We start from the raw sequence: 24971 nt of genomic DNA on the forward strand, positions 1-24971 counted from the left end.
TTTCTTCGGATGCTCCGAAAGGCAGTGTGCTTGGGCCGTTAATATTTGTACTCAACATAAACGACCTGTGCATTCGACTCTCCTCTGCAAAACTACTGTATGCTGACGATCTTTATATTTATCTTTATCTTTATTTGGAGCAGGAAAAAGCCCGCTTGAGTAGAACAAAATCCCTTCCTCAAACGGGCGCAAAACCTCCTCTTTGAATATCAACAGAAATTACAATTTCCAACAGATACAATATTTCTTAATTCTATACAATTTTACAATTTGAAAATACTTAATTAAATATCTTGACCAACAAGTTTGTATTTGTTTGTTTACTGTTGCATTGTTTTGCGTTTTTCCTCTGCTGTTAATTTCAAATTAGTACGTGTAATACCGGTCTGTAAGTGGCGTGTTTTAGCTTTATCGCTAACGATTACGTGGTGCATACTAGTGCAGTGAAGAATCACGCGTAGTGAATTTGGAAATTGAGAAAATTCATCAACAATCGACGGGCGAGAAAAGTTTTTTTTGCTTTTGCATATACTGCGATCACGGTACAATCGATCCGAAGTCGACTCGATTGTGCGAATTGTTTACTCTCGATCATAGTAGTTTCTGTATGTACGGTTGTCGGGAGTGCGAAAGTTCAAGCGCAAAATACGACAAGGTCCGCGTCCTCGAACACAATGTCTCTAGTATGCAGTTCCTGTGCAAATGAGATTGGTGACATTCAAGTCGAGTGCCAAGGCTTTTGTAAAGCCATTTTCCATCCCCGTTGTTGTGGTATTGCTGCTGATGCGTTTGAGGAAGTTATGAAAAACAAGCAAATTTTCTGGATGTGCTATTCGTGTACTAAACTGATGGATGACTTACGCTTCCGAAATACGACACGGGCGGCTTATGAGGTCGGACAAGTGCATGCGCTGAATTCTCATAGCGATATTATGCAAAACCTGAAGTTGGAGATTATGGATGAACTGAAAACCGAGATTAAGACGAACTTTGCCAAGCTGATAAACTCTAGCTCATTCACTCCGAAGTCTTTTAAGCCCACCGACATCCATCCTAGGTTTACCAAGGGCAGGAGACTGTTTAGAACGATCGATAACGCTGAACCTACTCCGAAGCCATTGCTACAAGTTGGAACTGGAAGCACTCCGTCTCCGTCAATGGGGATAGCTACTGTTCCGCCTAATCAACCGAAGTTTTGGCTGTATTTATCCCGTATCGCGAGAGATGTGTCCACAGACCAAGTTCGCGCTCTCGCCATGAAACGCCTTGCGTCAGATGACATTCAAGTAATTCGACTGGTTGCTAAAGGAAGGGATATAAATACTTTGTCGTTTGTCTCGTTCAAAGTCGGTATGAACCTGGACCTGAAGTCCAAGGCTCTATCGACTTCTACGTGGCCGAGAGGAGTAGTTTATCGGGAGTTCACCGACAACAGATCCGGAGCAAATTTTTGGCGACCAGGCCCTGCTGCAGTATGCGACGATCCATTGAGCACATCAATGGACGAAGTTATATTGATGGAATAAGTGATATGATAGATGGCTTCAGCTCTGCTCCGGGACGCACACTTGCCTCTACCCTCAAGGAAGTCCCTATCCCCCTCATCGTAGTCGCGCCTTTCCCGCCAGCGGCCAGCAGTCGTCCCGGCCCTACGCTTGAGATGGGAGACGGGATCTACCGAACTCCTTCTACAGGCAAGTATAGTTCATCACCGAGCATTTCGCACCCTGATTTTTCCAACGTTTCCAGCGTTTCTCCAGCTAAATTCCAGTCTTTGCATTCAGTCAACAAGATACTACAAAACGATGTACGCGTTCCAGGACGCACAAGTGCCACAAGCATAGAGGAAGCCCCTAATCCACTCAACACAGTCGTGCCCTTTCTGCCTACGATCATCAGCCGTCCTGGTCCTGTGTTTGAGATTGGAAACGGGGGCTTCCGCACTCCTCTTTCTGGCAAGTATCAACCATCAATGAACGCTTTTCTGTCTGAAAGTTCTCCGGTTTTTAGTGAAGCCATGGATGATTCCACTCTCCCGTCCGAACTGCCGTTTAACTACACATCTAGGATCCAAATAATCAACCGTTCACCGGGATGCACGCCTGCTAGCTCAATGGAAGCCCTCAATCCGCTCATTGCAGTCGAGCCACTCCAGCCAGCGCTCCGCAGTCATCCCGGTCCTGTAATTGAGTCTGGCACGGAGGGCTTCCAAACCGTTATTGCAGGCAAGTACAATATCGTCCAGAACAATTCTCTTCCGGTAACATATGTTACTTCCAGTATCCAGCCAGTAGACGCTGATTCCAACCCCGAGCAGCCTGCCATATCATCCAACGTATCTAACAATTGCCTGCCGGTCAGAGGATCCATTTCGTCTGGTGAATTACCTGCTCATGCCTTGCGCATCTACTACCAGAATGTGCGCGGCCTCCGTACTAAGGTGGACTCTTTCTTTCTGGCTGCTAGTGAATGTGACTACGACGTAATTGTTTTGACGGAAACTTGGCTAGACGAACACATCCTCGGCATACAGCTATTCGGTCCTAAGTTTGCTGTTTACCGTACAGATCGTAATTCAGCTAACAGTACTAAGTCTCGCGAAGGAGGAGTTTTGATAGCAGTCTCAACACGCTGGAATAGCTACGTTGACTCTACATTGACAAGCATTGCATTGGAGCAGTTATGGATTAGAATTTCTACGGCCGATCGATTGGTTAGCATAGGAGTATTATATCTACCTCCAGACCGGCGTAGCGACATAAATTGTATTCGGGATCACATGAACTCTTTTAGCTCTATTAGTTCCAACCTGGACTTCAATGACTTCGTCTTGCAACTAGGAGACTATAATCAACCGAACTTGGAATGGGTTGCATCGGAAGACGGGTTTATGCATGTGAACCCTCAATCTGTTTTGTCCACCAGTAGCTCCGCATTGGTCGATAGTTTTTCGTTCAATTGCTTGACTCAGCTTAATGGAGTGGCTAACAGAAATGGTCGGTTTCTGGATCTCGTCCTCGCCAACGATGCAGCTAAATCTACTTGCACCGTTTCCGAAGCCATCGAACCTCTCATCTACCTGGATGCTGACCATCCCGCTCTGGACATAGTCGTCAACCTTCCGGGCCTGTTTACGTTTGACGATGCTTCTGACGTGCACCAAATGTACGACTACCGCCGAGCTGATTATGATAGTATTTGTGATGCTATCTCATGTATTGACTGGTCACCCATCGAGATTGACGTCTGTGTAGATGATGCTGTTAATTATTTCACTCGCCAAATTCATCGTATAATTGCGGAGCACGTGCCCCTGTGTCGCCCGAAGCCTAAACCTCCCTGGTCGAACAGTCGTCTGCGTCAGCTAAAGCGAAGTAGGGCAAAAGCATTGCGACAGTACTGCAAGAATCGCACGCTGATTACGAAGCAGGAGTTCAACCGTTCCAGTACTGCATATCGTGTATACAATCGATTCCTTTATCGTCGTTACGTGCTTCGAACACAATCATCACTCCGTAGAAACCCCAAACGTTTTTGGTCGTTTGTTAACTCCAAACGAAAGGAAGTTGGTCTGCCTTCGTGCTTGCATCTGGGTGAAGAAATCGCCAGTTCTGAGCTGGAAAAATGTAATTTATTCGTTCGACATTTCTAAGTACATTCAATGCCACCAGGGCCACCGCCGATCAAATAGCTGTTGCAAATCAATTCACGCCTAGAAATGTTTTAGATTTACATGCGTTTATAATCGATGAGCAGACCGTTCTGTCAGCCATCAGAAAATTGAAAAGCTCGTACACTGCCGGCCCGGATGGTATTCCGTCTTCTGTGCTCAAGAATTGTTCGAACTCGCTGGCTACCCACTTAGCTAGGAGGGAAAGTTTCCTGATGAATGGAAGATGTCGCACATGTTTCCCGTTTACAAAAAAAGGCGACAAAAGGAATGTACAAAATTAACGAGGCATCACATCCTTATGTTCTTGCTCCAAAGTATTCGAGATAATCATGAATGACGTTTTATTCAGTGCCAGTAAAGCGTACATCTCTACTGCACAGCACGGCTTCTATCCAAAGCGATCTGTAGGAACGAATTTAATAAAGTTTGTTTCGCTGTGTGTTCGTACCATGGACTCCGGTGGTCAAGTTGATGCAGTTTATACGGATTTGAAAGCAGCGTTCGACCGCGTCGACCATGGAATATTGCTTGCAAAGTTAGAACAACTTGGAGTTAGTCGCCATCTAGTGTGCTGGTTCAAATCATATCTGTCGAACCGATTGCTTTCTGTGAAAATCGGTTCTTCACAGTCTGAATACTTCTCCAATACTTCTGGTGTACCACAAGGAAGTAATCTGGGGCCTCTCTTGTTCACGCTGTTTATCTTCGAACTCTCCTGACTTCTACCTCCTGGTTGTCGTTTGTTTTATGCGGATGATGTTAAAATGTTTAAGATTATCAACAGCATCGAGGATTGTGAAGAACTGCAATCGCATGTGGATAGAATGGCGAACTGGTGTTCTGCTAATCTCCTGACGCTCAGTATTCAAAAATGTAATGCCATTTCCTATTATCGGAAACACAAGCCGATAGTTTTTGACTATTGTATCTCTGGTACTACCCTCGAAAGAGTGAATAGGATTAAGGATTTAGGAGTCACACTGGATCAAGACATGACATTCAAGCCGCACTATAACGACATCATCGCAAAAGCTAATCGGAAACTCATTTTCATTTTCAAACTATCTGAAGACTTCCGGGATCCTCATTGCCTAAAATCTCTGTACTGCTCTTTAGTTCGTTCTATCCTTGAATTTTGTGCTGTAGTTTGGAGCCCTTATCATAGCGTCTGGATCTCAAGGCTAGAAACCGTGCAGCGTAGATTCGTGCGTTATGCACTTCGGCACCTTCCATGGAGGGATCCCGTTCATCTTCCCGCATATGAGGATCGATGTAGACTACTTGGTATTGACACTCTTCAAATGAGAAGGAATAGATCGCAGGTTGCCTTCGTGGCCAAAATCGTGACTGGTGAAATTGACTCTCCGGAACTTCTCATGAGGTTAAATCTTTATGCTCCGGAACGAACAATGCGTCAACGAGATTTCCTGCACCTTTCTCCGCGTAATCGAATGTATGGCATGAATGAACCTTTCCGTGCTGCTGCGGCTGCTTTTAACAACATTTATAGGCTATTTGATTTTAACTTACCATTGACCACTTTTTTAAGAAGATTGTAATCGTTTAATGTATATTTGTTTAAATTTACTATATTCATTAAGACTACCAAATGTCAGATGAATCAATACAATAAACATAAACATAAACTATTTATTAGAGGGTATTTGTGTTAGCGGCAAGTATTCGGCAAAACATTTTCCGAAGATTGGAATCGAGAGAGGTGATAATCAAATTCAGTAGCACTTCGATACGGGTCATGCTGGTGAATGGCTAGTTATGCCCATGATTAGAACGAGCACCCTAAACGAACAAAAAAGAATTAACCCTAAGCTGACGACGAGGCGCATTTAGGTTCAAAAGCGAGAGCAAATGTGAACAATCAATTCTGGATTGTAGAAGGTCAGAGATAGATAAAGCCTTGGATACATCACGACGCTCACTCAACAACTCTAACCCAATGAGTTTGCAGTGGTCATGGTAACTTGGTAGGTTGTTTGGATCATGCCAGTGGAGATGCCGTAACGCGAAACTAACAAATTTGCCTTGGATTGCCTCGATACGCAGGGTACTGTTTTTGCAAAATGGTGTCCAAACAACAGAAGAGAATTCCAGACTCGATCTTATCAAGGAACAATAGAGTGCTTTCAAACAATGGATATTCCTGAAGTCTTTTGAAATGCGGAAAATGAAACCAAGCATCTTAGAAGTTTTGGAGGACACGATAGCGACATGATCGTTGAAAGATAGTTTTGAACCTAGTAGTACATCTAGATCTTTAACGACGCTTTCCTTTTAAGATTAGTTGTTCCAATTTTGTAGCAGTAGTCAATCGAGGAGCGTTTGCGCGAGAATGAAATATGTAACTGAAAATTTGTCAGCATTAGGCGCATACGATTTATCTCGCACCATTTGATGAACACGTCGAGCTGAGTTTGCAAGAAATAGGCGTCAGAGATCTCAAAATCGTCAGAGTGATCAAATCAATTTTTAGACTGCGTTGCTGTGCAGACGGACATTAATGAAATTCTGTGCGATGAAAATGGAATGTGCATTGAGATTAAAAAATGCAAGGTGATCACTTTCCGCCGATGTTTATCTTCAATTAACTTCGCCTATACTATCGCTGGAATGGAGCTGGAACGTGCGTCGTATATCTGAGACTTGGGGAAGATCAATAAAGTACGTCACGCGATTTTCTAACCCCCCCCCCTCCCCCCTTCGTCACGCTTTTTGTAACGAGCCTTTAAAATTTTGGTAAGGATCGTCACGCTGCTCTGAGCCCCCTCCCCCTAGAGGCGTGACGTACTTTGTGGATGGCCCCTTGGGAGTCGTAACGCAGCCAACAATTCTGTTCATATAACTCATTTGCAATCCTGTTAATAGGATACTCATTCGGTAAAAAAAAAAGATCATATAAAATGCATAGATTCCACATATACGTACAAATTTGGAGGCCACGTATATGCGGAATAATTATTCTTGCTTACATGATTTCAGTTGGATTGAAAAGATCCTTTATACAACTTCGTTTATAATCACATTTATCGTTTTATATGATTTCGTATGCATCAATTTATGACTCAACATTAACAACTTAAAAGTAGCCATACATAAAAAATATGTTTTGCTATATTTGCATGTTTTGCCACTTTCGGTACTGCCACTAACCGCAAGTCGAGTACATCTGGAAAAAAAAGTACGAATTAGAAAACTGCTTGCAAATTTTTGTAATTTCTCCAGGGATTGAATCCTAAAGAGAAAGAACAAGTCTCTCACTTATCATCTCTGTACACATATACGATATGAAGCATACCGCGAGAGACTTTTTTCGCAAGCTGTCATGATAGAGAACTGATTCGGGAGGCTATACCCCATGATAAATGTCTTTTAGAAAGCTCCAAATGCGGGGAGCAGTGGCTCTGATGATGCATTTCAACTTGTTCTACACAGCTGGGCAGTAACCAACACGAAATTAGTGAAAACAAAGCGAGAATCACAATTTGTTTGTGGCTGCCTATCCGATTCTGTTTTTCCACACTTGTGTACAAGTTTGATAAATTTGTTATCATGGCTTGTTATGATTCGGAACAGTTTTTGCCTCTCTTTTATCGTTGTTCGTTATCTATTGAGAGCGAATTCTGCAAACCCTGATTTTTTCTCTTAAGAAATTGGGTACATATAAGTAATTTGGATCAGCTTTAAACGTCACACATCAAAGTTTGTTTAACCCTTTCCCGCCCACGACTTCTTTCAAAGATTTCAATAAGAAGGAATCATCTTTGAGAAAAATGCTAGAACAAAAGTTATTTGGCATAGCCAAAATTAGTGGAAAACGAAAAAAAAAGTTTTTGATTGTAAATCAATAGTTAATTGATTGTTTTCAATAGTTTCACTATTTGTACTCAAAATTGATTATATTTCCAGTCTAATGGAAACATAAAGACGTGTCCAATATTCCTTTTTGTTGTTGAAACAATTCGATGAAGGTTAGAAGGTGCAAAATTTGATGGTGCACCACAGACACCATGGGCGGGAGAGGGTTAACACGCCAAATACCGTGATCAGAAAATCATGGGAACTAAATTTTCAAACAGCTAGTTCTCAGCCGTCTTTCGACCGATTTTCACAATTCTTTTACGTATGTCTTACCCATCTCATCTAGTTTCACCATACTGGTGAGTTATGTTTCTAGGGATGCTCATTTTTCCCCAGAGAGGCGTGAGTAAGGATGGTTTTTCCAGAATTTAGTAAAATTTATTTTACATGACATATTTCAGTGTGAACAACACTTACAGGTTCCAAAAATGTTTTATTACACTATTCTACTATTGACTATACTATGTGTGAACAATATGTTTCTTCAGGACATCCCTAGGGACTCCAAAACGACCTCAATAACTGATGAAAGATGATATGCAAATTTTGCCGAAGACAACTTCTAAAACCCGTGCCAATGGAAACCCGTCATGTCCATGCCTGTTCGAAAAGGCCATATGTACGATATTTTACTCAGTTTTGCCTAAGCCAGATGTTCTCGGATCTCCAAACTATTCTGGAGTTTGGATAAATTGATCTACTAAGTCAACTGCGTTCGATAGCTATCCGAAATCGACCAGTCATGTCCATACAAGTCCGCACAGCCCACGCGTATGATTTGCAGCGCAGATATATTCAAACCAGATGTTCTAGGCTCTCCAAACTGTTTTGGAGTTTGGATAAATTGTTCTACCAAGTCAACTGCACTCGATAGCTATCTGAATTCGACTAGTCATGTCTGTACAAGTTCGTAGAGCGCACGCGTATGATTGGCAGCTCATATATACCCTAACCAGATGTTCTAGATTCTCCAAACTGTTCTGAAGTTTGGATCCATTGGTCTACCAGGTCTATTGCGCTGGATAGCTATCCGAAATCGACCAATCATGTCCATACAAGTTCATAAGGCCCACGCGTATGATTTGCAGCTCAGATATACCCAAACCAGATGTTCTAGGGTCACCAAGCTATTCTGGAGTTTGTATCAATTGGTCTACCAGCTCAACTTCGCTCGATAGCTATCTGAAATCGACCAGTCATGTCCATACAAGTCCGCAGTGCCCACGCGTATGATTTGCAACACAGATATACCCAAACCAGATGTTCTAGGCTTTCCAATGTGTTCTGGAGTTTGTGTTTGTGTGTGTTAGTGTAATAAAACCATTTTTGGCACCTGTAAGTGTTGTTCACACTGAAATATGTCATGTAAAATAAATTTCACTAAATTTTAGAAAAACCATCCTTACTCACGCCTCTCTAGGGGAAAAATGAGCATCCCTAGAAACATAACACACCAGTATGGTGAAAGATGAGATGGGTAAGACATCCGTAAAAGAATTGTGAAAATCGGTCGAAAGACGGCTGAGAACCAGCTGTTAGAAAATATAGTTCCCATGATTTTCTGATCACGGTAGTCCGCGTTAGTAATTTTATCACGGTATTCGTAGTGTTAAATGTTCAATGGATCACAGTGGCAAGAAAGTGAAAATCTCACTTTTCGTGTTGAAAATTTCAATGTTACTGACTTGCGATTACATTTTATCTCAATGGAAAAAGTAACCGCAAGTTAGTCACATTCCGTTAAGCACAGCTCAAGCTTGTAAAAAATGTATAATGATATCGATGACAGACACTGCATGCAATCTGAACATTTTGAAAATCTTGCTGATGCTGAAAAAGTCTACATCGCAGATTTTCGTGAAGACTTCCGAAAGAATTTCCCTCTAAGAATCCGTCTAAGAATCTTCTTTTACTTCTTTTACTCTATATATAAACATGAATTTGAAATTCTTTTGAGGCAATATAACTCACGAACAGATGAACCGATTTGCAAGATTTTCTTACTAATCGAATCGTCTTGGGCTTTGCTGTGTTTATATATACAAAGAGTTCGTGAATTTTATGGGAAAAGTTGAAAAATCATGTACATACAATAATAGAGCGAGGAAACCCAATGCGCACAAAATTTGATCTAGAGTGCGGCGTCGTAGAATTGACAAGATCAAAAACAAACCCGAGCAACGCAGAGTACGTTCTGAATGCAGGGTACGAGAATCTGAACGGAATTTTGAGAAGAATTTCTAAAGGCATTTCTGAAGAAATTGCTGGGAGATTTTCTATAGTAAATTTCCAAATGAATCACGGCAGCGTTCAAAATTGGCTGGTACAATGTTGGCTCTAGCACTTCGCTTGATAATCATGATTATGATGGTCCCGCCACATACAAAGGTTTGAGCCAAACGATTTATCTTTATGATATTTATATAATTATGATGAATTCAATCAGATTTTGCAAAACAATAAACGATCCGACAGATTCTGAAGGGTTTTACTTTAACTCCATGCCACTTTAGTTTCGAAGGAATTTCCAATTCCGAAGCAATTGCTAGATTTCTCTTGAAGTTTTCTTCGAAAATTACTTCAGAAACTTCTGCAAGAATTCATGATTTCATTCGAGAATGCTTCCAGAAATTCCATCTGGAATTTCTCCTGGAATTCCTTCAAAAATTACCACAAGAATTGTTTCGGAAATTTCTCCAGGTTTTATCAAAATTGGCGGAAACGCAGTTTTTTTTCAAGAAAATTTGGGGCGTAGGTTATATAGGGTAACGGCCGTATTTTGGACCGGGCTTATATTTTGGACCACCTAGCTGAATGTTGCATTTATATCACACAAAACTAAATAAAACATGCAACATTTAAATTTTATTGCAAAAAGAAACTATCCATAAGGTATCTTCTACATTTGTTTCTTAAGAAATATAGCAATTTTATAGAACATTTTCACGCATTTACCCATTCCGGCTGGATTAGACCAAAACCACGAAGACATTGTAAAATTGAAGTCAACTTTCAAAAGCTGTGAGTTTATTTGTACATAGATTTAAAACATGTGAATGATGTTGTTGACTTATCAAAAAGTTTCATATCTCGAGCAAAATATTGTAAATTTGAAAACAGTATTCTGAGGCATGTCTAAAATAGGTTCACTTTTCATTGAACATATTTTCGACATATCTTCTTTTTAAGTTCTAGATCTCTTAAATTTTTGTTTTTACCAACCATTTGTTTCTCTAGTATGAAACCATTCATAAATTACGGTTCATACTGCATTTATGAATTACCGTTCATTGATGTAAGCTCTAGTGAAATGTCTATTAAACCAATATGTAACTGTTTTCATTATTTCCATATGAAAATAGTTAAGAAAACTACATGACAAGAACCCATCTTTGCTAGAGCTCTCCGTCCATGTGGCTTGCCAATGCAACAGAGTTCCGCGTTCTAGTGCTTATAAGTGCTTATAAAAATGTTTTGTTTAAAAAGGACTTTAAGGATGAAAACGCCGAAAATGCTGGAGATCACTCATTTAATCTAATAGTAACATAATTTTGCTAGCAATACAAAATTATTCTAGTGGTCCAAAATATGTTCATTAGGTGGTCCAAAATAAAAACAGGTGGTCCAAAATTAAATCCAACATATCTTCAGAATTTATGATAGTTTGACTCTTTTGGTGGGATTTACAACATTTTTACCTACAAAACCTACCTAGCATTCATCACTTTTTAGTTGCTTAGGCAATTGATCAAGCATTATTATAAAATCTAACTTTTATTCGAAAAATTGTTCGGACATCTCCTAAAGTGGTTCAAAATACCTCCCTTACCCCATTTAAGTTTCAGGTAAAATGTTGTTTGGTGAAAGACCCACATTTCGTTTGCCTTATTTTACATATTTTATCGACAGAATGACGTTAGCATAGTAGAATGACAGTTGACCCATGCAGAATAAGAGTGTATCCCATATAATTGAAAAATGTAAATTAAAAATACTAGGCGAACTTAGGGTTAGAATAGGTAAAACATCGGTACCCCTAAAACCTTAATTGTAATTTGATCGGTTTATAATAATTCGAGAACCAATTATGCAAAGTCAAATCGCAAATCTCACAAAGTATTTGTCATATTTGAAATCGATATTCCAAAAATAGTTGCTTTAATAATTACTATTTGAAACATAAACATGCCAGTCAATCAGAGAAAACTTATTTCTATGACTGGTCGAATAGGTTGGAAATCTCTGCCGTAAGTACACTGTTGGTGCGGCCAATGGGCAATTGATGTGCATGATTCCGGCGTCATCGTCGTGGAGCAACGAGAGACATCGTTTGTGGCTGGTTTTAGTGGTTAATGGGATACCGGGTGAGGCAGCAGCCAAAAGATGTTCACTAGTGTGTGCGAACTTTCGGACACCTTACTTAATGGGTGTTTTTGCTAGTTTTATTTTGGGCGGGAAGAGTTTTTTTTGCTGCCAGGAAGTAATAAGATTCAAGAGATTGGAGATTATTTTCAAGTGCTTCTTTATTATGGCATTACGCTATGTGTGAGCAAGCTTCGTTTAGGGTCAAGTATATCTATATATTGTTACTGCCGATAGAAATTGAATCGAATTTATTTCTATTTTCTATCTCGTTGCAGCATGCGATTGATTCAATATTTGAGTTTATATCATTATTTTTAAATACAACAATCAAAATCCGGATCTGCTCATTGTTTTAGCTGCAAGCCACATTCATTATAGACCATGTAAATTTGCGTCACGATGACTGGCGTTATCAAAAGTCTAAGAAAAACCAAAACTACAGGTTTGGAATGAAGTAATTGACTACTACGCCAGAACTCAACATGATCCGGAGCTCTCGCATGTTGCGTCACATGATATATATACGTCATCATTCTGAATAATTGGTTAGTTGTTTATGAGATCTTAATGATCACACTTCACACGGGAAGCAAACAATTTAAAATGCTAATGATCCGGCCCGACACCTCCAACAAAAGGTTCAGTAGCCGACTTGGAATCGATTTACCGTTACCGTTACCGATTCACCTAAAATAAGCCGGTGTTATTTTGTTCTAAGTGCCGACAGATATTTGAATAACGTCGTCATGAGAAGAGAAAAACATTACAGAGACGCTACTGCATAAATTAGCCAGAATGCTTTGGAAATGAAATGCTTGTTTAAAAAAAAACCTGTATTATCATTTATTAAACTTACATCTGAACAGATCACTGAATTAACAATTTGGTGCCACAAAATACTGTTCGAAGCCTTTCTCGCTGCGCTGCATGCCTGTTCCAACCGGTTCTGAGGCGAACACTATTTTGGCAGGATTTCTTCCCGGCATTTTTCTCACATGTCCTGCCCATTGTACTCTTCCTGCTTTTGTCGCCTTCTGAATACTGGATTCGCCGTAGTGCTAAGTGACCTCGTGAGTCATCTTCCGCAGTCACAGCCAAAGATGGTGCTAAGCACGCCTATCTCGAGTGCTAGTAAGTTGTTTTGCACATGTTACATTTGACGCAAATGAGAATCTTTTTTGACCTTTTTTGACCAATTTCCATAAATAGTGCGACTTCATATTTAACTTATTAGAAAGGATCAATGGTAGACGAATTCCTCGCACTCGGTTCAGTCCACTATTATATCATCTGTCTTCGAAGTATTCATCACCAGTTTTTTTGCCTCACGATTAGGCGGATGTACACATCTGCCACCTTTTCAAATGTTCGACCGACAATATCAAAATTATTCGCTTTTGGTTTTTGGTATTTCGGAGCTGCACAATGAATCAATCTGAAATGGAAAAACCCAATTTAAACCAACTAGCGTTGGTTGGTTGTGAACTAATAAATGTGATAAACACATAAGAAAGGTTAAAATAGCACTTTAGGAGAATATATTTCACTATTTACATTAATTCATATCTATTTATTATTTATTCAGACTAAGGCCGAAGTGGCCTGTGCGGTATATAAGAGTCTTCTCCATTCGGCTCGGTCCATGGCTACAAGTCGCCAACCACGCAGTCTACGGAGGGTCCGCAAGTCATCTTCCACCTGATCGATCCACCTTGCCCGCTGCGCACCTCGCCTTCTTGTGCCCGTCGGATCGTTGTCGAGAACCATTTTCACCAGGTTACTGTCCGACATTCTGGCTACGTGCCCGGCCCATCGCAGTCGTCCGATTTTCGCGGTGTGAACGATGGATGGTTCTCCCAAAAGCTGATGCAATTCGTGGTTCATTCGCCTCCTCCACGTACCGTCCGCCATCTGCACCCCACCATAGATGGTACGCAGCACTTTCCTTTCGAAAACTCCAAGTGCGCGTTGGTCCTCCACGAGCATCGTCCAGGTCTCGTGTCCGTAGAGGACTACCGGTCTAATTAGCGTTTTGTAGATTGTCAGTTTGGTACGGCGGCGAACTCTATTCGATCGGAGCGTCTTGCGGAGTCCAAAGTACGTACGATTTCCAGCCACTATGCGTCTCCGAATTTCTCTGCTGGTGTCATAGCCCAAGTACACAAATTCTTCTACCACCTCGATTTCGTCACCACCGATGCAAACTCGCGGTGGATGGCTCACATTGTCTTCTCTTGAACCTCTTCCTATCATGTACTTCGTCTTCGACGTGTTGATGACTAGTCCGATCCGCTTAGCTTCCCTCTTCAGTCTGATGTAGGCTTCCTCCATCTTCTTAAAGTTACGTGCCATAATATCTATGTCGTCGGCGAAACCAAATAGCTGGACGGACTTATTGAAAATTGTACCACTCGTGTTAATCCCTGCTCTTCGTATTACCCCTTCCAAAGCGATGTTGAATAGCAAACACGAAAGACCATCACCTTGCCGTAACCCTCTGCGGGTTTCGAAGGGACTCGAGAATGCCCCTGAAACTCGAACTACGCACATCACCCGATCCATCGTCGCTTTGATCAACCGTTCCAGTTTATCCGGAAAACCGTGTTCGTGCATTAGCTGCCATAGCTGGTCCCGATCGATTGTATCGTATGCGGCTTTGAAGTCGATGAATAGATGATGTGTGGGCACGTTGCATTCGCGGCATTTCTGCAGTACTTGGCGAATGGCGAACACCTGGTCCGTGGTGGAGCGTTCACCCATAAAACCCGCCTGGTACTGCCCCACGAACTCCCTTGCAGTTGGTGCTAGTCGACGGCATAAAATTTGGGAGAGTACCTTGTAAGCGGCGTTCAGCAATGTGATTGCGCGGTAGTTGCTACAATCCAGCTTATCGCCCTTTTTGTAGATGGGACACACGACACCTTCCATCCACTCCTGCGGCAAAACTTCCTCCTCCCAAATCTTGGTAATGACCCAGTGCAGCGCTCTAGCCAGTGCCTCACCACCGTGTTTAAATAGCTCTCCTGGTAGTTGGTCAACCCCAGGGGCTTTGTTGTTCTTCAGCCGGCCAATCTCCTCCTGGATTTCCTGGAGATCCGGAGCCGGTAGAATTATGTCCTGCGCGCGTTCTCCCAGGTCCATCACCATACCGCCATCTTCGTCTGCCACATCGCCATTCAGGTGTTTTTCGTAGTGCTGCTGTCACCTTTGGATCACCTCACGCTCGTTCGTAAGAAGGTTCCCGTTTATGTCCTTACACATATCAGGCTGTGGCACGTGGGCCTTACGTGAACGGTTTAACTTCTCATAGAACTTTCGTGTGTTATTAGCGCGGTACAGTTGCTCCGTTTCTTCACGGTCTCGATCTTCCTGCTGGCGCTTTTTCCTCCGGAAAATCGAGTTTTGTCTGTTCCGCGCCTGTTTATATCGTGCTTCGTTCGCCCTCGTGCGGTGTTGCAGCAATCTCGCCCATGCTGCATTCTTCTCTTCCACTAACTGCTCACATTCGCCGTCATACCAGTCGTTTCTCTGATCCGGGGCACCGTGCCAAGTGCAGCGGTTGCGGTGCTACCAATGGCGGATCGAATATCTCTCCAGCCATCTTCAAGAGACGCTGCGCCTGGCTGCTCTTCCGTTGGAAGTGCCACTTCCAGCTGCTGCGCGTATTCTTGGGCTAGTCTACCGTCTTGTAGCCGCCCAATGTTAAGCCGCGGCGTCCGACTTCGACGCGTGTTGTACACCGTCGAGAGTTTTGAGCGCAGGCATACTGCAACGAGGTAGTGGTCGGATTCAATATTCGCACTGCGGTAAGTGCGGACGTTCGTGATGTCGGAGAAGAATTTACCGTCGATTAGAACGTGGTCGATTTGGTTTTCCGTTTCTTGGTTAGGTGATCTCCATGTGGCCTTGTGGATATTTTTGCGGGGAAAGAAGGTGCTTCGGACTACCATTCCGCGGGAGGCTGCGAAGTTATAATAAATCCTTCCTACTCCATACAAATCTCCGCCCTTTAATTAGCATAGATAATCCCGATATAAAATCAGTCCTTTCAAACATTTCACAAATTCTAATCTAAATCCGACAAGCCCCTCCGCAGATCAAATCCACTAGCACTTTGTCCATCAAACGGAGTTGTCAAAGATTGGAACGCAACAGTCCAGAAGTTAACTGCCCACGCGCGTGGCGTAACATTGCAATGAAGGGGCTGTCGTCTGCGCAGCGATAGCAACTTTTCTTGTTAATAAATGGTAAAATCTAACACGTATTGCAATGAGTAGAGGGCGAAAACTGCCAAGACTACGGCATACAAACATCGGAAACTCTCCAACACAAATTTTCTTTCTGTTCTCGTGTCGGACCGGCTTGGACGGTTATTCAGCAGAAGCTCACGGAAGTCATTGACGGATGGAGACGGCTCTCATTTGAAGATCTCGTGAAACCTGTGCTTCTAGGTATACGAAAAACTACACGTGTGAAAATACTAAAAAAAACTTTGTTAACTACATCCGCTTTGTTAATAGCTGTAACAATAGAATCGATGTTAATGTTTTAGTTTTTCACTTAGAATTAGATCTTTGAATTGCTTCCAAATATCAATATGACAACAAACTGAATTTTAAACCACAAAAAAAACATCGATCAAGCAAGTTATTCATAGTTGTGTGAAATGTTACCGGCAGAAGGCAAAAATGGGGTTGCAATTATTGGGCAGTCTTATGCAACGTACACACCAGTCAAGCAGTTTGACGAACATTGACTCCGCCCCAAGAAAACGCTTCGGTTGCTGCTTTGTTTGAACGTGTGTGAAGATGTTCGAACAGCCATTTGACAGTTGGCCGCTCGGTTGGAAAAAATTAAAATAGTTTGATTTTGGTTTGAGTTATCGGGGGTGGAGTCAAGGTTCGCCGAACATGTTTGAGCATTTGTAGTGAAGTTGCACAAACCCCCATATATTGTTTGATGGTTGGTGCTTAAGTTGGCGCTTCGGTCGTTCGTGTGTGATATTGTTGGTCGAATAAATTGATTGTTCGGTGTTGGTAAAACTTGATGGATGTTTGAATAAACGACAGGTGGAGTCAATGTTGGTCAAACTGCTTGACCGTGTGTACGCATTTCGACCCTTCAGCCACGCTGGTGTTGATTACGCCGGTATATGGGTGTGTCTTCATGTGTCTCTCGAACAAAGCGGACAAACACTTTCCGAGGCACATTCAAACGAATGATTGCTCTCCGAGGCTACTGCGGCGGATTGTGGTCCGACAACATGTCAAATCTTGTCGCTGCTGATCGTCAATAAGCCCATAGCAAGAACACTGAGCATTTTTTAGTAGTGTTGGCATTCGCTAAAAGTTCACTCCACCATCCAGTCCGCATCAATGCCTATTTCAAAATCAACGGGTAGATTCGAACAGCCCTTGAATCTGTTGCCAGAGCCAGACGTTGCGCATCTGAGGGTAACTCGGTTGAATTGTTGGGTGAAAGTACAAAGATTTACAACTAAGTTCTGGAACCGGTGATGCGATGAGTATACAGCTATCCTGCAGACACGTGAGAAGTGGAAGAATTGTAAAGATAGCATCAAGTCAGACTAGATCGTCCTGGTTAAAATGCCAACACACTTCCAACCGCTTGAGAGTTGATGCATTTATTAGCGATTTATCCTGATGGTTTGGTTCGCACAGTTACGGTTTGTCGAGGTAATTCAGAATACAAGCGTCCGGTGCAAAAGCTGCACCCTCTTCCTTATACGTTGATACGTTGAACTCCAAGCGGATCATGCCACATGCCACCATGCCCGGCTGGCACTTTTTGCAAAAGTTGTTCAAGTTTGAAGTATCGTCTCTTCGATCCTCTAACTCCATCCATATGACAGCACGATCCTTTTTTTCCCTGTCAAATGACCATCATCTTACCTCATAATTGATTGAATGACTCATCATTCATTTAGTTCTCTCTGCATAATATTTAATTTTGCGGAACACCGTTCCAATGCATTCCACCCCTGTCATTAGCCGACACAAATCAACTCAACAGAAAACTAGCGTAGCGGGATTTACTATTGTTTACATTGGCATAGATATAGGGTGGGATAATCAGTAAAGCAAAGTTTATCAATTAGATTTAGCACCGGGTGTGATAGAGGTTCCACACCTTCTATGCCCGTGTCGGCAAATGCCGACTTTCCATTTATCTTTGAGTTAACCATATCAGTGTGGGACACTACGCAGTTGTTCATATGTTTTCTATGTCCCATTGACTATAACTACATATACGAATAACATACAGACATATGACTCAGTTATCAAAACCGCCGCTGTCTATGTGTCACAAATCAGTGATCGCTGAATGAAGATCGAAAAATGAAACTTTGCTATGCTTTTATCCTATTGCCATGTAGGTATAAAAGGACTTCTATCAAGCCTATTATATGATGGGAAATACAGAATTACCGCTTCGCGGATTCACCTCTACGTCAAAATCAGGCACATGGGGGTATTTTTACCTTTGCTTATCTTTGCAAAACAAACTCAGTCATCGTATCTTGTTACAATTGATGTGCAGCACGGGGGGTGTATTATCTTTTGCACATTTGGGAGTGCGTATTCCTTTGATTCGCCGCTTATCGATGATATATGTAGTGATTTGCAAAAATAGAAACAAGAACAAAAAAGATTGTTGCATGAGTTTGATATTAGTCAATTATATAAAAAGATAACTGCGAACTATGTTTTGGGAGTGTCAAAAAAGAATTATGTGATGTTGTCTAATTATTTCTTTTTGAACCTTAGATAACTTATCGGGATCATTTTTTTTTTCGTTTCAGGGAACTTTCCGGCTAGCGTGCGAACACGTGCTTAAATCACTGAAAAAAGGCCGTGAGACTTTGCTCACATTGTTGGAAGCCTTCGTCTACGATCCGTTGGTAGATTGGGCCGTCAGTGAAGACGGCGGTACGGCTGGCTTTGCCGTATCCGCTTATGGGAATCGCGAAGGCTTTAACAGCGAGCTCCGAGAAGCAAAAAAGCAACTCGAACGCGAGGTGAATCGGGATACGCTTGCTATTCGATTCTCGGAAATCAAGCCCGGCTGGAATCGTAATCGGGATAACATCTACCAAAATTTGCTGCTGATGGAAAAATTCCTGCAAGAACTGCAATCTAATCGCAGCGAATTGATGGAGGCCGAGACACATCGTGACTCTCTGTCGCGTCAGATTCAGTTGATCAGAGAGGCAGAGTCGTTAAACTCTGCCATTGGGAGTCATCCGTTGAACACTTTATCGCAAAGGTACAGCGTTTATAAGAAAATTGTCGAAGAGTACAATTCGGCAAAGAAACTGCTAGAGAGCAAAGCTGTCGAGAGCGAGAACACTCTCGAAGGGTATCGGAATTTCATAAAGGACATAGAAAATGGCAAATTTCAGGAGTACTTAAGAAGCGTCAACGCCAATCCAAACCAATACAACAACTCCGAATTTGAGTTAGTTGAGGAATTTTTGGATCAGTCGAATCTTCGCGACACCTTTCTCACAGCGAACTCATTGCGGCACGACATGAACGAATATACGTTCCAGTCCACAATACTTGTAAAGCGAGCACTTGAAACGTTGAGCCAATTCAGTGCGATAATATGCTATTATCCAAACGATTTTGAACATAGCCATCGTGATTATAAGTACGTCGATTGGTGCAGAAAAATCATCAAAGAGAAGTCTGTCCAGACTTGTCAAGAGGTAAGATATTAAAATTATTATTATAAAGATTTGAACTCTGCAATATTTCTTTACGTTTTCTTCATTTCAATTTCAGGTAACCCGACACTACGAACAATACCTTGCGAATGCACGCCAGCATTGCTGTGGGCCGCCAATTTTATCTTTTTCCTATCAGTTGAAAAACGTCATCTCCGACACAACGTTCAAACTGTCTGAGCTGGTAGCTTGCAACGCACAGGAACTAAACGAGAGCACCATTCCGATTGACAAATTGTACGAAAATGCGCTCTCCACAATCAATGCAATCGCAATGGGGAACACCAACGGACGGCAGTCGTTAATTTTTGCCGGTTTGCAACTGTGCATCGATTTGAATTCGAACTATCTGCTGATGGAACAAACGGCATATACCGCGGGAGATTCACTCATTGACTTGCAGCTGAATGATAACTGGTTCTTGCCTGAGTTTTACATGACAATTGCGCAACTGAATGCGCTGTACCAAATATTGTTTGAGATAACACAGAAGGTTTCAAGCGACTGTTACGGCATAGGCTTAAGCTGTCTCTCCGCCTGTGTCGGTGTCTACGACCATCTTCACAACATGAACGAATGTATCGCTCGTGACTTCCTGTCCGACACCATGCAAGGCATAATTTCCGAGAACCAGAGCGTGATTGACATGATTTCTGCGGTATCAAATCTGCAAACGGACATAATGCCAGTGGCTGACCTTTTGAATGAACTGAATTTGCATCTGCAGTGTGTAGTTTCAAATGTTCCATCGGCCCACGTCCATGCACTGGATGCCGTCGAGGAGTTGAGAAGAAAGCTAGCTACACTGGGAGATTGCTATCGGAGCCAGCAAACTCCAACAGAAGGCTCAAAACTTTATTTAACGTTGCATCAGTTCTTCCAAGACTTGCTCGACAAGCAGGACGCACTGATGAATATCGTGTACGAGAGATTCCTTCCGTGCCAGGAGGCCGACTACATCGATCACATCAAGGACTCCAAGGATCTAGCGGTAAGTTATAATATGATGATAATATCTTCAGCATCGTCAAGAAAGACGCACTCTCATCAATCCTAGAAGCCATTAACCATTATTGGAATGTAAATAATGCACATGTTTCTTTAGTAAGAAGGGGACGCCCAAAAAATAGATTTCGCCAAGGGCGCCGGGAATGTGATATCATTCAGGGTGGTAATCGCTCGAAAGTTCTCACATTCCAGCTTGTCGACTTTTTTGTAGAAGAGGCATACTATGACCCCACCGGCAGCTGTTCTGTTTCCCAGATTTTGACTATCGGCCTGTGTAGACAATTGTCCAGTTTTTCCAGGCTCATATTGATGAGTTCATCTATGACTCCATCCTTACCAACTGCTTCATTGTTCTTGAGCTGCTGGATGGCATCCTTAACTTCTTTGTCTTAAGGTGTTTGGTGGGGGAAAAAAGGAACAGCGCCCAATGTCTGTGACATAGCCGCGAACGATAACAACCCACACATTATTATTACAATTTTCGTAACCAATCCAGAAAAAAAAATTCATAAAGTTTTGGATTTTTTTTTTCATTGATAAAAAATGTATAGAAAAACATTGTTTGATAGTGCTCGCATATAAAGCGAACGTGGCTGAATGATCGTCTCAAGTTACCAATTCTAAATTTTATTACTCGAAGTTACATCATTCTGATGTTCGTGTTAGGAATGCACGAACGGGATTGGTTACATCTGCAAGTTTTTCTGGCTTTCAGTTTTGGTAGAATCATGCTCAAATCTCACTCACCGAAGCCTCATGCGCGAGTTGACTCCCTTGCGATTCTGAATGGAGAGCATCGCGCATGAGTTTTTCACGAAGAATCGCATCGTTTCGCTCATTTGCCGAAAAATGATTTCACTCCAAAAAAGTGTCAATACCCAATCGAAGCGTATTTTGTGTTTACGTATGGATTTATTATCCATTGTTTTAAGTAAAGAAAATTATTCCGATGAATTTAACGAAGAAGAACACGGAAAAATCACGCAATTATCCAAATCGCGAGTCGAATCACAGGCGATTCTCTGGGCCATGAGTCGGGTGAGGTTTGCATCGCGCTTGATTTGAATCGTGGATGAGATTTGAGAATTTGAGTTTTCACCAACACTGCTCGACAAAAATTAAAATTTCCATTAGCTAATCGTTATATAGCAATCTTAAGTTTCAATGAAATTTGCAAATTGCTGGAGAGTGTCCGATTTGATTGATATATAAATCTTCAAAATCCATCGAAAGATGAAGGCGCTAGTTACGTTCAAAATCTTCCCTGTCAGCGAAACTATCTCGATTTTCAAAAATTGAAATGGCACCCAGTATAGTTAAGAAAGAACGTAAGTCCTACGTAAAAAGGCCTAGCCTTAACAAAAAAAAACAGACTTCCGTAAATCTTGGCCCAGGAAGTTCCGGACAATGGCACACGTTCTGAGAATTAACGACTTCTGGATAGCTGGCAACTCCTTTTCCATACTCAGCATTCTTAGGCTTTCCAAAAGGTTTCGTCGGTACAATTCTAGTGGTTAATATAACTATAGGAACAATCTTCGGCACCTCTATCAATCCCCATAAATCCTTCAACTCAACGGCCAACGGGTGACACTTGGTGATTTTTCGGCCATGAGTTTCCTCCAGGTTCCGGTTTAGTGGAACGGCGATGTCTTCTGAACTTTGTCGTAAACCAATTATATCTGGGCGGTAGTGGGAATAAATAGATCCGTCAATATGGTACGATCCCAATACAGCTTGTAACAATCGTTTTCAAGAACAGGGTCTGGACGGTACCGGTAATTTGATACAAACTGCTCCAAAAGACCACATTGCAACGCAATAGACATTACCCTGTCCTGAATGGCTATCATGTCTGCTTCGATTACCGGCGAGAGTTCACCTCGGATCAGCCACATGTTCGATGCGGCTTTATCAATTTGCTATTGTTCAAGCTGATTAGGGTAGGTATCGTGCACTTCTTAAGCTTTCCATGCTGCAATCTTCTCCTCCACAGTCTGTAAGTTGCAAGGGATGCTGTAATTCTTCTGTGCAAGATGCAGAGAACTGTATCCCCTATCAGCCCAACAAACTGCTCGATATACTCCGTGTCGTGTACTGTTTTCTACGAAGTACCGCCTCAGCTGTCGAACCTGTTCAATACACTGTGCTTGGATGTCAAGTACCCCAATCCCTCCTTCTTCTCGTGGAAGGGTGAATCTCTCTAGTGTTGATTGAAGATGGCGCATACCTGCTTCTCGAAACGCTTTCCTCAACTTTCTTCCTTAGTCCGTTTTGCTCCATTTGACAACTCCAAAACTATAGGTCAAAAGAGGAATGGCAAATATGTTCACTGCCCGGATCATGTTTCCTGCATTTAGAGAGGACTTCAGAACACAGTTCGCGCGATTCAAGAACTTATCTCGCAGCTCTTGATGTCGGTGTGGCAAACACTGGTGAGTTAACGGAAACCCAGGTATTTGTACGACTCGCCACGAACCATATCATTTATCATCTTCCCTTCATAGACCTCACAACCACCTGATTGCACTAGCTGTCCTTTGTGTAGCTGGACTGATCGGCATTTATCCAGCCTTAGTTGCATACCGATGTCGCTACTGATCCTTTTAATGGTGTTGATGGCTATTCCTAGTCGTTCTGTGTTATCAGAGTAAACCTTGAGATCATCGAAGAAAAAAGTATGAGTGATTTCATCGTGCTAACCACTTCCATACCTTATTTTAAAGCCATGGCCATTTCGGTTGAGGGTTCTGATGAGAAGGTTCTGCGAAAGGCAAACCAGAGTGGACTGAATGAATCACCCAGAAATATGGGGAATCCGAATCCGAAGCATTCTAGAGCGTAACACAGTTATCCGATATCTTATTTGGAGCGTAGTGCTCCAGTGACCCATCGCACTTTCCAGCAACCTCACCACCGATAAATCTACTTTATACAACTTCAGTACATCCAGGACCAAAACAAACCGGATGGCTCTCCAATACTAAAATCCAAGATGGTTGAATCGTGAATTTGGCAGATTGGAACACCTAGTGGTGTACCTGTTCATCTTGCCCAGGACCAGGAGAAACGAAACGGTACTAAGTCATATGCTTTCTTGTAATCGATGTAGGCCATGGTGAGGTTTCGCTGGTTATACACTGCTTGTCTTACAATAGCTGCATCAATTAATGGCCTGATCTTTGTAGCCATGTGTGTTTTCCTTGCAACCTTTCTGCTCCTTGGCGAAGAAATTGTTGCGCTCACAGTGAGCGGCTATTTTAGCAGTGATAATTGTACTCAGGGTCTTGTACAGGCTTGAAAGGCAAGTAATTGGGCTGTACTTGGATGAATCTGCTGTATTGCTGTCCTTGGGAAGTGAGGGAAGTGATGCATCGGGTGACGAACTCTGCTAGCGTGTTAGGTTCACGTAGTACCTTCATGAAGCAATCCGCCAGTTTCAGATGCAGTGCTGACAGCTTCTTTAACCAGAAATTTTGAACTCCATCACTCCTTTTTTATTTATTTATCATCAGACTAAGGCCGGAGTGGCCTGTGCTGCACATAAAAGACTTCTCCATTCGGCTCGGTCCATGGCTGCACTTCGCCAACCACGCAGTCTGCGGAGGGTCCGCAAGTCGTCCTCCACCTGATCGATCCACCTTGCCCGCTGTGCACCTCGCCTTCTTGTTCCCGTCGGATCGTTGTCGAGAACCATTTTCACCGGATTACTGTCCGACATTCTGGCTACGTGCCCGGCCCACCGCAGTCTTCCGATTTTCGCGGTGTGAACGATGGATGGTTCTCCCAACAGCTGATGCAACTCGTGGTTCATTCGCCTCCTCCACGTACCGTCCGCCATCTGCACCCCACCATAGATGGTACGCAACACTTTCCTTTCGAAAACTCCCAGTGCGCGTTGGTCCTCCACGAGCATCGTCCAGGTCTCGTATCCGTAGAGAACAACCGGTCTTATAAGCGTTTTGTAGATAGTCAGTTTGGTACGGCGGCGAACTCTATTCGATCGGAGCGTCTTGCGGAGTCCAAAGTACGTACGATTTCCAGCCACTATGCGTCTCCGAATTTCTCTGCTGGTATCGTTATCGGCGGTCACCAGTGAGCCCAAGTACACGAATTCTTCAACAACCTCGATTTCGTCACCACCGATAGAAACTCGTGGTGGGTGGCTCACATTGACCTCTCTTGAGCCTCTTCCTATCATGTACTTCGTCTTCGACGTGTTGAAGACTAGTCCAATCCGTTTAGCTTCGCTTTTCAGTCTGATGTAGGCTTCCTCCATCCTCTCAAAGTTACGTGCCA

General features: G+C 42.5%; 1 protein-coding gene across 1 annotated transcript in view; it reads left to right on the top strand.

Annotated features, from left to right (window-relative positions):
* LOC134205447 (serine/threonine-protein kinase Smg1-like) overlaps positions 1-24971 on the top strand; it is a 96857-nt gene that overhangs the window by 50628 nt on the left and 21258 nt on the right. Inside the window, 2 exon segments of the mRNA XM_062680690.1 lie at positions 18738-19646; positions 19723-20655. Coding sequence (XP_062536674.1) covers positions 18738-19646; positions 19723-20655 — 1842 coding nt within the window.

Source organism: Armigeres subalbatus, chromosome 1 (genome assembly GCF_024139115.2).
Source record: "Armigeres subalbatus isolate Guangzhou_Male chromosome 1, GZ_Asu_2, whole genome shotgun sequence".
NCBI lineage: Eukaryota > Metazoa > Arthropoda > Insecta > Diptera > Culicidae > Armigeres > Armigeres subalbatus.